This window comes from Macaca fascicularis, chromosome 8 (assembly GCF_037993035.2).
Source record: "Macaca fascicularis isolate 582-1 chromosome 8, T2T-MFA8v1.1".
NCBI classification, from domain to species: Eukaryota; Metazoa; Chordata; class Mammalia; order Primates; family Cercopithecidae; genus Macaca; species Macaca fascicularis.
The window spans coordinates 44,022,198-44,035,352 of NC_088382.1; the positions used below are offsets into that span (position 1 = coordinate 44,022,198).

The following is a 13,155-nucleotide window of genomic DNA, read 5'->3' on the forward strand; positions in this document are numbered from 1 at the left end:
GAAGACTGGAGTTCTGCTGCCACAAACCAGAGCTCTACCAGAAGTCAGGAGAAAGGCCTCAACTGACTCTTCTCTTGCACCTTTAGAGGGCAAACAACCTTGCTCATGCCTTGATCTTGAACTTCTAGCCTCCAGAATTGTGAGAGAACCCATTTCTGTTGTTTACATCCCTCATTTTTGGTACTTTGTTATGGCAGCCCTAGCAATTGAGACAGTCAATACAAAGGAAGAAAGGTGTGATGATGGAATACCAAGCAGGAAAAAAGTAAGCAAGGAACAATTTGATCTAATCCCAGCAGTCCTCTGAAATGCTGACACCCTCACACTAAAGCCCAGTTAAAAAAAAAAAAAAAAAAAAAAAAAAGTCTGTATGTTTATCCCTATTCAAACACCATCAGCACCGGGCTGTTCTGATCACAAAGGAAGTTACAGAACCAGTGTAATGAATGTCCCAGGTGGGCAGGTCTCTCCTTCACACACCCCACAAAGGTAAGAGTAGCTGGAGGAAAACAACGCAAAGCAAACCGCAAGGCACAGTAAAAAAGAAAAGCAAATTTAAGAAAATCCACATGAATCTCATCTTCAATATGAATTTTCTTTTTAAAAGAGAGGAATGAAAATTTGACTCCCTCTTGTGTAAATTAATTTACAGCACTAGCTGACCTATTTAAAGAAACCACAGGGTGAATCACTTGAACAAAAAAAAAAAAAAAAAAAAAAGAAAGAAAATCATCTTCAAATGCATCCCTTACATAAGTCTAGGTTCTATGGAGACGCACCAGAGCTCAACTCTGAATGTGACTGAGTGGGATTTGAGGTGTTAGGTGTTAGGATCCATCATTTCTCAAACTCTATAAGTATTCACTTTCAATTAATAGACAAAAAGAAATTGATTATGGAAAATTTGGGGCTGAAAAACAGTCACTCTGATTAAAATTCATGCTGACTGCTTTCATCCAATGCTGGCAAGTCCTGGTGGGAAGAAAATCTTTTTTGTTGACTTTGTTAATACTCAAGAAGAAAGACTGAAGAAATGAATTACATTCCAGCAGTCCTCAGAGGAAAGCACCAGTTCCTAAGGCAGCATAATTATCTGCTTCCAGCTGATGACCTTTCCTCCCTGGTGACAGACACAGAAAGGGAAGGGAGAAAGGCTCTCCAGAGCTCTGTGTGAGCTGCAAATGCCAGGAAATAGCTCTGCTCCTAACCAGTTGCTGTAGAAATGTAGGTTATGTGCGGTACATAAAGCTGCAATGGATTGTGGCTCCTACTGCCTCTGCCAGATCCTCTGAACATAGATTTAGACACATCCCACCACCAGCGCCTGATCTTAGTAGAGTAGATTTTTAAAGGAATTGAACATGCACACACACACTCATGCACACACACACAGCAAACTTTCATGGAAAAAATATGGAAATGCAATCATGATAAAGAGTGACATTTCTTAAGGTGCATAATTTGCAATATTTTGATTAACTCCCATTTCGGAATGGCAAAGCAGCTTATGTTAATAAACAGAGAACTCCAATTAGACATCTGTGCATGCAATCTAAATGGAACTCTTGGCGGGCTCGAGTGTGTCACCAGTTTTCCCACAGTCTGTGTGCGGGCAGCCAGCCTGGGAGCTGGGAAGAAGGTGTTCAGTGATCTCATGAACGACTGCTGGGGTTAGCCTGCAAATCCCGCTGTTTTTTTGATGGTGTTTGTTTCCTCTCTTGGCCTCTGACATGGGTCTCACAGTCTGACTCCCTGATCTAAAATCCAGAGTTTGGAAAGCAGCAGCTCGCTGTTAAGAAGCCTCATCTGGATTCTATGAAAGCATTTCACTGTTTGGAAATGAAGGAAGCCACAGCATGATGGGTAGGGCATGGACCTTGGGGCCAGACAGATTTGAATTTGAATTTTAATCTTGCAATTTATGAATCATGTGACTTGGGCATATTACTTAGCTTTCTCAGCCCAATCCCTTCACACATGAATGGGAATGTTAATATTTACACCTCACACAGATTTAGAGCTGGGCACTCTTTTATTTTATTATTTTTTAAAATTATACTTTAAGTTCTGGGGTACATGTGCAGAACATGCAGGTTTGTTACATTACACGTGCCATGGTGGTTTGCTGCACCCATCAACCCATCATCTACATTAGGTATTTCTCTTAATCTCTTTTAATGTGCCAAAAACACAGCAGAAATCGAAGTGGCAAAAGCCCACACCTTATATTTAATATGGAGAGACTCACGATGAATGAAAATAAATAAATTATATAGGACATTGGAAAGTGATAAGGGCTATGAAGAAAAATAAAGCTGGAGAAGTGTTATGAAGGATGTGGAAGCAGGACTTTGCAATATTAAGTAGGGTGATCCAGGAAGGCCTCACTGGGAAATGGCCATTTGGCATGTGATTGTCAGGGGAAGAGCTGGCAGAAGGACTAGCAAGTGCAAAACTCTGCAGCCAGAGTTCCATGGAGGTCTTCAAGGGGCAGCTAAGAAATCCATTGGTTGGAGCCCAGGGAAGAAGGGTGAGAAGTTGGAAAGAATGCAAAGAGATAATCAAAACATTTAGGTGTAGGAAGGACCCTTCAGGCCATGACACAAGATCACACTTTTATGCTGAACAAGATGGAAAACCATTTGTTTACTTTGAACCACAGAGTGGGTGGTTTGATCATTAAAGATTTAGTGCATTAAAAGAAGATAAAAAAAAAAAACTGAGGAGGAAGAAGGGGAAGGATACAAAGCACATAGCATATCTCCTGGCATAGATAAGTGATTTTTAAAACGCTATTTTGAAACCTTCTTCACATTCCACAGAATTACAAAATCTTTCCTTCTCTTCCCCATTCCCCCAAGACTGTGATGTATGCATAGAAGTTTTGCTGGAAATGTTTATGTTGCCTGAATTAATAGCATGAAAGTTAAACAATGGAAATGAAATTTAAAGCCAAAGCATGTTATTTTCTTAGAGATTCTGAGATTTCTGTGGGTGAGTTCTGCATGGCTGAGTCAAGAAAGTCAGATAGTATCTCACCATTGCTCATAAGAGGTCCAGAGATAAGGGTGATCTTGAACAATGTGTGCAGATTCACTCCACACATCTGCTTGAAATGCAATAGTAGAGTCTTAAAACAAAACAAAACAAAAAAAAAAGAGAGAGAGAGAGAGAGAAAGACAAAGACAGGAATGAGGCTGATAGAATTCTTTGTGCATTTGGTGAGAAACTTGTTTTGGAATCTTGTGATCTTGTAGGCGTTACATCTTATGGCTGTTCTTCTCTTTACTGACTTCTGCTAAGCTGACAAAGGTCAAAGGAGATGCCAAGATTCAAGAGAAACAAGCTAACCAATACCCTTCGCTATGGTCTAAATGTCTGTAACTCCCACCCACAGAATTCATATATTGAAACCTAATCCCCAGTTAAATAATATTAAGAGGTGTAGCCTTTGGGAGGCGATGTGGTCATGAGGCCTCCATCCTCATGAATATCAGTAGTGGCCTTATAAACGAGGCTTGCAGGAACTCTTTTGCCCCTTCTGCCATGTAAAGACCCAAAAAGAAGCTGCCAGCTTTAAGGAATGGGCTCTCACCAGGCACTGAACCTGTTGCTACGTTGAACTTGGACTTCCCAGCCTCCAGAACCGTTAGAGATACATTTCTGTTCAAAATACCCTGTCTGAGGTATTTTGTTATGGCAGCCAGAACAGACTAAGATACCCTCCCCTTACAAGATTTGAGGTTGCTGACTGACTCCACTAGGGTTGCTAAAAATGACTACTGAGAAAGAAAGGCTTACAGCTCCCAAGTTTGCATTTCAAGCCTTGAATTACCTTTTGACTGCTGGATAAATCAGTATTTGAGAGAACTAAAATGCTTCACTGTCCAAATCTTAACTAGTTTTCCCCCAAACCAGTGTCGCTTCATGCAATCTTTTGATAAGGGAATAGCTCCTATCTAGTGTCCAAGTCAGAAACCAGGCAATCAGATTCATCACACACAACTGGTGATCCAGTGATGTTAATTCTACTTTTCAAATACTTTTCTTAGCTTTCACATTTCCACTGTTACTGCTATAGTTCAAAACATACTTTGTTCCAACTCCTCTCCCTGTTTCTTATCACATCTTCTAATATGTCCACTAATTGATTTATTTGAAGGAAAAAAAAAACTAATTGAGTCCTTCCCTATTTAAAATTCGCCAATTTCTCTTCATTGCCTAAATTCCTTAAACACTCGACTCTGATCTGACTACTGATCATATCAGAGTCTAATGTACTGAGCATTTATCTGGCATTATTTCTCAATATTCTCCCTTTTTGTCTTCTTGTTTCTCCAACCAAAAGGCACTTTATAATCCCGCCATATTGAGCTGGTCATTCAAAAATGCACCAAACTGCTTTAAATAAAGTCTTTGCCAATTGCCCTCTCAGCTTGCAGTACCAACTCAGGGTGACTGTGGTAGCCCTGAGAGTGTGTCTCACAGACCTGTCCCTACGGGGAGTAGTCAACCAAGGTTTCAACTCCTGAGCTGTGATGGCTTCTCCTGGGTCACTCCCACACCATGAATGCAGCAGGGATTTTAAAGCAGACCCCTCTGGAAACCAGAGGGCTCCTCTAAAGAGAAACATTGACTCCATCTCCCAACGGCCCTGCTTTCTGAGACTTCACACCTGATCATTCTTCCCTCTGTCTTCCACTAAGGCTTAGACTAGTGGTCTAACAGCTCTCCCAGTTTCTCCTAGATCCTTCCACATTTCTCTCACAGGTGTTTTCCATAATAAAATTCCTGCGTGTTTAATCCTGTCTTTGAATCTGCTTCTCAGAGGAACAGGTCACACACTGACACAATGACCATCTGTCAAGGCCTACTGAAATGGTTTGGCTCTGTGTCTCCATCCAAATCTCACCTTGAATTGTAATCCCCATATTCCTCCTTTGTCAAGGGTGGGACCAGCTGAAAGCAATTGGATCAGGAGGGTGGTTTCCCTCACACTGTTCTCTGAGTCTCACGAGATCTGATGGTTTCATAAGCATCTGGCATTTCCCCTGCTTGGGGGCACTCCATCCTGCTGCCTTGTGAAGAAGGTGCCTGCTTCTCCTTTGCCTTCTGCCATGGTTGTAAGTTTCCTGAGGCCTCCCCAGCAATGCAGAATTATGAGTCTATTAAATCTCTTTCCTTTATAAATTACCCAGTCTCAAGTATTTCTTCACAGTAGCATGAGAATGGACTAATATACCTACTTTATAGCCGACAGGTTGCTCCTCTGGAAAATAGCTTATCTCCTGTAGGTAAAACAATATATAACAACAGAATATCATATAGACTTTAACTATATAACTGAAACAGTAATATTAGGTTTGTACGTTTTCATGTCCCTACTGTATCCTACCTGAAATGCCATTATATCTCCTATTGTGCTTCATTTGTTTATTACAGTGATGTTGTCTCATACAACATCTCTGTATCCACAAAAGTGAGCAGAGTGGCTGGCCTACAGTCCATAATGGTTCTTTAGTGATTAGGATAGTACCAGGCACTAGTAGATAATAAATACATGCTAAAAGAGTTAATGTTTATAGAATTAATGAATTAATTAATGTTTACTGAATACATGAGTGAATGAATGGCACACAAGCCTGGAGGACAGGGGTAGAAATCAAAGAACCCAGAAAAACATAAGGGCAAAAGAGAAATTATTTTCTTTCCTTGAAGGAAGAATAGAAAATGAGTAAATTCTAATCAGTAAGAATCACGAGAAAGATATCACATTGTTCTATTAAACTTTCAATTAAATATACAATCATAAATCAAGGCTTTAAAGTTTTGCAATTGTGTTATGCTTGACTATTGTAGTGGTTACATGGTTATTAGTTTTCATACAGTAGGCGATGCATGAGTGTAGTCTGGATGATCAAGAAAGGTAGATGATTTGTGTTGGGGAACATTCAACCATACCTCTGAGTGGGGCAGATCTGAATTTGCAGAACAAACGCCAAAAAGAAAATCACCACTCTCACTTTAAGCATTGCTACGGTAAACCTTTGTGGTAAAGACCAAGGTATTTTTCATGAAACAAGATAGGCTTGCTGCTCACCTAATACTAGTCTCTCACTTAGGTAAACGCTATATTTTAAGAAATGTGATTTAATCCATGATATATCTGCACTAGTGATTTCTCATTTTCAGAAATGAAAGTTGTAGCATGATAAAGTTTGAAAACTTAGATTCAAATCCCAGTTTTTCTCCTTGTAGTATGACCTTGAATAAGACACAAAGCTCTAATTTCTTATCAGAGGAGAATTGTACTAAAACTCCCCATACAGTGTGTATGACAATTGAATGACATCATAAATGCATACACCTTAAAAACTGTGTCTGACACACAATCGCTGCTCAGCAAATGTCGGCTGAATCAGCAGCCAGGGCCAGAATGGCATCTAATGCATTTTAAATGTCTGAGATGAATTTACAACATGGTATTTCTCCAGAATTAAAATCTACTTGGAAAGATTTCTCATAATAGCCCTCTCTACTCTTGCTGAACCCATTTACTCTTTGGGTACTATTCCCAGCTCCAGTTCTGAGTGAGCTCTCTTTTTGCAGGTTTTGAGAAATGTCCCCAATGTACTTCACACTCTTTAGGTCATCTTGCCACCAATCAAGCTGCTACTGCTGCTTTTCACATGGCTTAGTCTACCTACAGGTCTCACAGTTAGCCCTCCCTAAACACATGCAGTCATAAAGCTGTGCTCTGAGCACCTAATTCTGCAACTTTTCCCCAGTTGGTCCCCTTCCCTTATTCCTACTATCCAAGTCTTTATGTCCTCTCCTCCTTTCTCATACCAAAATCTGTCTACTGCAAAGGACTGGATAAGCCATTTGTGTTATGGAGACTTCAATACATTTAACTAACATTTACTGAACTCCCACTTGTGCCAGGCATTGTGTTCTGTTTTGCCAGAGATGTCTGTCATATTTTAAAGGAGACAGTGTATGAAAACACATATATAAACATAAGCCAAACTCTACTGGGAGAACTTGAGCAAGCAGTCTGAATAGGTTCCTTGGAGACCCACGGAGAAGATGAGAAGGATGAGTCTCCTATATTAGGTGTGTCATCAGCACAGGCAGCCACACACTCTGCAGATGACCAAAAGGCCACATGGAGACTCTTTAACTTTGACTATAGAGCAATGTGGTAGTGTTAAAAATACATCCACAGATTATTTCAAACTCCTCCCTTCAAGAGGAGGAGCCTAATCTTCACCCCACCTCCCTTCACTGTGGCAGAACTTAACTTGCCTCTAACAAATATAAAAAAATGTAGTAGCCACTTATGCCTAGTATTCCATTACTGGAACACTAAGCATGTGAGAGTTATTTATATCCTGCTGCTCAAGGTCATCTCCAAGGACTGACTGTAAAAATTCAAAAAATTGTAACCTCAGGCATAAATGGGTTAATGGTGTGTGACTTTGGAGATTTGGTCATAAAATGAACTGTGTCCCCTCCTTATTCTTTCTCTTGGACTGGCCACCCTGGAAAATGTTAATTTCCATCCTAGGAGGAAAGAGCTGTGGAACAGAGACCTCCTGCCCACAGCTGTGTGAGGGCAGCACCTTGGAAGCAAATCCTGCAGCCCCACTCAGACCTTCAGATGACTGCAGCCCCAGACTACATTCTGACATCATTTCTGATTCACAGTAACTATGAGGCAATAAATGTTTGTTGTTTCAAGCTACCGAGTTTGGGGGTAATTTCTTATACAGCCCTGGATGGCTAATAGAAAACTTAAACATTCTGATGTTTTGAAGTTCATTCAAAGTAAAGGGTGGCATACTGCATTTCAAGTTAGCCTCTGAGTTTCTTGTGTCATCAGCTTTGAGACCTAAAAATGCCAAAAAAATTTTCAAAGCCATGGTTGACTGTCATCCCAGGATGGGAATGTCTACCTGGGCAACAAGTGGCTGTGAGGACCAAAACAGTCACACCTGGCATCCAGACAGAATTTCATACCTGATATCATTTGATCCTTACATTAACTCCACTCCACTGGAGAAGTAGGAAAAATTACTATTCTCCATTGTATAGATGATGCTAAGTGATCACCTAAGGTTTCATAGATAATGAATGATATGAATGGCATGAGAATTCAGAATTCCTGAATTTCAAACCAACATGATTCCATCTCTATTACACTTTTAGATCAGTCTCTTCCAAAACCAAAGACTGTTAGATGATAGGGAGAGGAAAGAAAGAAATTTACCAATTATTCATTCTGTGCCAAGGAGCACACACTTTACATTTATTTCATTTAATCATCACATCCAATGATACAGCGCTTGATAACATCACTTTACAGATAAGGACTCTCAAGGATGAAAGAAATTAAGAGCATTTTCAGTGGCCACTCATGCCACTTAAGGGTACAGGCATTATTCATATACATGCCTTGTCATGTCACATCATATCATATCCCACCATAGCATATCAAAGGCACCACAGTAACAGTCTGGTCTTAGTATTTCTGTCCCTTTTTAGTTTTTGTTGTTATAAGCTGACATGGTATAAGGTGGGATTATCCCTAAGTACTTTTTTGGGGGTCACTTAACGTTTTTTGTGTTTGGGTAAAAAGCAAGGATAGAACAGATTTCAAATACAACCTCAATCAAACCACCACCTTCAAGATTACCACCAACTTCTGCTTCTGCTTTTAATAACTACATACTAAACATTGTGTGTTTTTTTAAGACAAACAAAAATTAACTAAAGAACGTAATCTAGGTACTGGGAATACATTGGTGAAAAAACTAGATATAAACTTCTGTCCTCACAGAGTTTGCCTGAAAATGTTAAACAATCATAAACATGGAAATCAAGCAAAAACCTTTGGGGAAAATGTCATTCTGTCTCATACTACTTTCTCATTCATCCCAGTTGGGTCATCAATAGCATTTTTATCTATGAATAAAACATTTAAAATATCTGTATTGGTCTTTCATCAACTACTTCTCAAATACTTCTTTTTTTATTTCTAAATTTAATTGATGCATAGTATTTTACATATTTATGGAGTATAAGTGATATATTGTTACAAACATAGAATGTGTGAAGATCAAGCCAGCATATTTGGGATATCTATCACCTTGAGTATTTATCATTTCCATGTATTGGTAATATTTCAATAGCCACTTTGAAATAAACAACACACTGTTGCTAACTATAGTCACCTTACTGTTATCAGACACCAGAACCTATTTCTTCTTCTTCTATCTAACTGTATTTTGTGTCCATTAATCAATTTCTCTTAATTCCACCTCCTCACCTATATCCACACCCACACATCCTTCCCAGCCTCTGGTATCTATCATTCCACTCTCTACCTCCATGAGATTAACTTTTTTACCTCCTACACATGAGTGAGAACATGTGATGTTTGCGTTTCTGTGCCTGGGTTATTTTAACATAATGAGTTCCATCAGTGTTGCTGCAATTGGCATGATTTCATTCTTTTTTATGGCCAAATAATATTACATTGTGTATATACTACATTTTCTTTATCCATTCATCCATTGATGGACACTTAGGTTAATTCCGTATATTTGCTATTGCGAATAGTGCTGCAATAAACATGTGAGTGCAGGTATCCCTTGGATATACTGACGTGTTTTCCTTTGGATGAACACTCAGTAGTGAGATCTCTAGCTCATACGGTAGTTCTATTTTTTGTTTACAAATACTTCTTAATCACCATCTCAGATATACTCCACAGTCTTCAAGATTAACAACCACCATTACAAAAATAGCACCTAACATTTAGTAAAAGCTTGCTCAGGCTAAGCACTTGTCCTCAGATTTGTGATAATGATCCTTAATTCTCATAGTCCCATGCAGTAGGAAGTGGTATTCCCATTTTGTAGATAAAGAAACTGAAACTCAGAGAGGATAACCTACTTGCCCAATGTCACGCAACTAATGGATTGTAGTGGCAACACATAACTACAATGTCAGAGTCCATACTGTCTCTTTTACAGTCTCTACTTCACTCATGACTGATCATTCCTTCATCACTGATGAGATTGATCATTTACAGCATGAATTCCCCCAGCCTCCTTCACTGGATGAATAATATACTATGGTCTCTTCCATTCTCCCCCAAGTCTCAGAATGGGTCCCTCCTCCTACTCACAGACAGGATTCTCTCATTCTACTCAACACTTAACACACTGCGATTTGTTTCCTCTCCCAACCGCTCAACCAACCGCCTTTGCGAAGGTCATCACCAAACGCATTTGCCTCTCTCCTTACCCTATATCCTTTTTTCTACCTAGCAGCCATGCTCATGGTTTAAACTACCACCTAGATGAGAATTCTCGAATCTTATATTTCCACCCTCAACTTATTGTGTGCTTCCCCCAATACTCTTGTTCAGTTTTTTACTTAAAAAATTCTTCTTAATGATTCATAGACTTCTCAAATTTAACACGAATACAATTCACCTCATGATTTTTCTCATTCTTTCAAACTAGCATTTCCTCCTTTATTGGAGTGATACCTCCACCATCTATCCAATTTTTCAATATGAAATCCTGGATTGTTTTATACAACTGTCTTTTACTCATCCCTCTTTCCAACTTAATAGTGTTGTTAATGTCTTAGATAAATCTCTTGTCCCCTTCTCCACCCAGTCCTACAACCACTCTCCTGGGTAAGAAGCACATCACATCGTGCCTGGACTACCTAAATAATTTCTTAAATGTTATTTCTGTTCCTAGACTTTTCCTTCTTAAAGCACCTTCCCATTTGTTGAATTAAAATCACTTCCATGTGACTCCACCACATGTAGAATACTTTAATTGATACAAAATATTTTACATATCTATGGGGTACATGTGAGTATTTTGTTAGATGTGTAAAATGTGTAATGATCAGGTCAGAGTACTTGGGATATCTATCACCTTGAGTTTTTATCATTTCTATGTGTTAGGACTACTTAAGTCCTTTCTTCTAGCTGCTCTGAAATATACAATACATTGTTGCTAACTGTAGTCACCCTCTTTTGCTAATGAATATTGGGCTTCTTTGTTTTATCTAACTGAATGTTAGTACCCACTAACCAACTCTCTTTAACCCCCACTCCCACCTACAAACTCTTCTCAGACACTGATACCTATCATTCTACTCTCTACCTCCTTGAGAGGAATTTTTTTTAGCTCCCACACATGAGTGAGAACATGAGGCATCAGTCTTTCTGTGCCTGGCTTATCTCACTTAACATAATGACCTCCAGTTTCATCCAAAGGAAAAGAAACGTATATATCAAAAGGATACCTGCACTCTCATGTTGATTGCAACACTATTTACAATAGCAATGATATGGAATCATCTTAAATGTCATCGACCAATGAATATATGGTATATATACACAATAGAATACTCTTCAGCCTTAAAAAGAATATAATAATGTTAATTTAAAATGCCGTTTAGGCTGTTACTCTAGTTCCTACTCCTACTCTAGCTCCTACCTCCTGCTAATGTCTCAGGCTTATTTCTTTCCTCTCTGCATTCCAGGGTTTTTTCTAGTACTATTTTAAAGATTTGTAATTCCCTAAAGAAAACATGCAAGTGTCCCTCCTAAAGATATAAATCAACCTTTACTTATGGTCCTGAACCAACCTCTTTACTCTTCCTGTACATCTGTCCATTCTTCAACAACTCAAGTCAAGTGCCAGCTGTTCAAAGTCTCCTCACAGATGAGGTTGGTGGCCCCTCTTTTATATTCCCATAGCACTCTCTGCTTTTTTTTTTTTTAACAAGGCATTTCCAACCTTATAGTAACATCCCGTCTCTCTGGCTGTCTCTAACATTAGAGTGCAGTGCCTGCCTTCTATGTGCTGGTTCCTCCTAAACTCTGGAGATGAAGGCGTGAACAAGACCCAGAAAAGCCATGCACCTCTGCAGTTTTTACTCTATGTGTAAAAGAAGAGATAGATAAATAGATGATAGATGGATAGAGTGATTGATGGATAGATTGATTAAAGAGATGGGAATATCATGGGGGTTAACTGCTAGGTAGAGACAAAATAGGGTGATGTGACAGAGAATACTGAGGTGAAATTTGAGCTGAGCTTGGGTTGACAAGAAGGAGCTAGTCATGTGATGACTGGGGGCTACGCACATCAGAAAGCAATTCCACCTAGAGCAGGAAATGCCAGCTAAGGAGGAAAAAGTTTGGCTACTTGAAAATCAGAAAGAAGGCTGGCCAGGCTGCCATGGGTATGGTGGGGAGCGGAGATTTGCCTGAGCCAAGGCGGGGAGGTGGGGAGATACTGGATCACACTGGGCTCTGGGAGCCAGCATGAAGAGTCCGAATCCTCTTCTGAGTACAATGGGAAGCTGTCAGTGGACTGCCAGCAGAGGGGACTATGATCTGGATGATATTTTCCAATGTTCACTCTGGCTGCTGTGAGGAATGGCACATAGAAAGGCAGATGTCCCCATAGGGAACTAGTTAGAAAGCTGTTGTGGGCAGTCCATCAAAGAGAGTGACTGGAGGCTTGGACAAGGGACTAGCAGGGGAAAGACAGAAAAGGGGGCAGATTTGAGGTGTGTGGAGGTAGAGTCACAGAACTGGCTCATGGACAGATGTGGAAATGGAGGGAAAGGAAGGAACTGTCATTATCTTCAAGATTTCTGCCTTGAGACACTGGATAAAAATAGTGCTATTTAGAAATAAGGGGATATTTGGGGAGAAGGAGGTAGAAGGTCATTGACTGACATCAAGTATTCTCTTTATTACCATAAGAAGTTTGAGACACCTGCTGCATATTTTGAGAGTCTGGAGTCCCAGGTGAGAACTAAAAATAAATTCCTAAGGCCCCCAACTGACTGAATGGGCCTCCCCTTCTTGGCCCAGGGGACCCCAGAGATCCCAGCCACGACAGGATGAGAGGTCAGATACGCCTCATTATGCCCACTCCCTTTTGTGGTTTAGACACAACAGCATTAATGTTAAAATCGAGACCATAAGACTGACAAAACAGACTCTTTGTGGCGACAAGATACCAAATCGTAAACAGGACCTAAGGCTGTTCCAGAGAAGGGTTAAGCCCCGCACCGCTGCACTTAAAGAATAAACTATGTTTTAAC

At 39.8% G+C, this 13,155-nt stretch overlaps 1 protein-coding gene across 11 annotated transcripts in view; it reads right to left on the bottom strand.

The window, feature by feature from the left end:
- Positions 1 to 13,155, bottom strand: part of ZMAT4 (zinc finger matrin-type 4) — a 372,370-nt gene that overhangs the window by 15,642 nt on the left and 343,573 nt on the right. For 2 of the 11 annotated variants that reach the window (XM_065519132.2, XM_045398185.3), the window contains one exon: positions 4,913 to 5,288. The exons of the other annotated variants lie outside the window; for them this stretch is intronic. In XM_065519132.2, coding sequence (XP_065375204.1) covers positions 5,282 to 5,288 — 7 coding nt within the window. In that variant the 3' untranslated portion in view covers positions 4,913 to 5,281. Of the gene's footprint in view, positions 1 to 4,912; positions 5,289 to 13,155 lie in introns of those variants that run through there. 11 annotated transcript variants of the gene reach the window in all.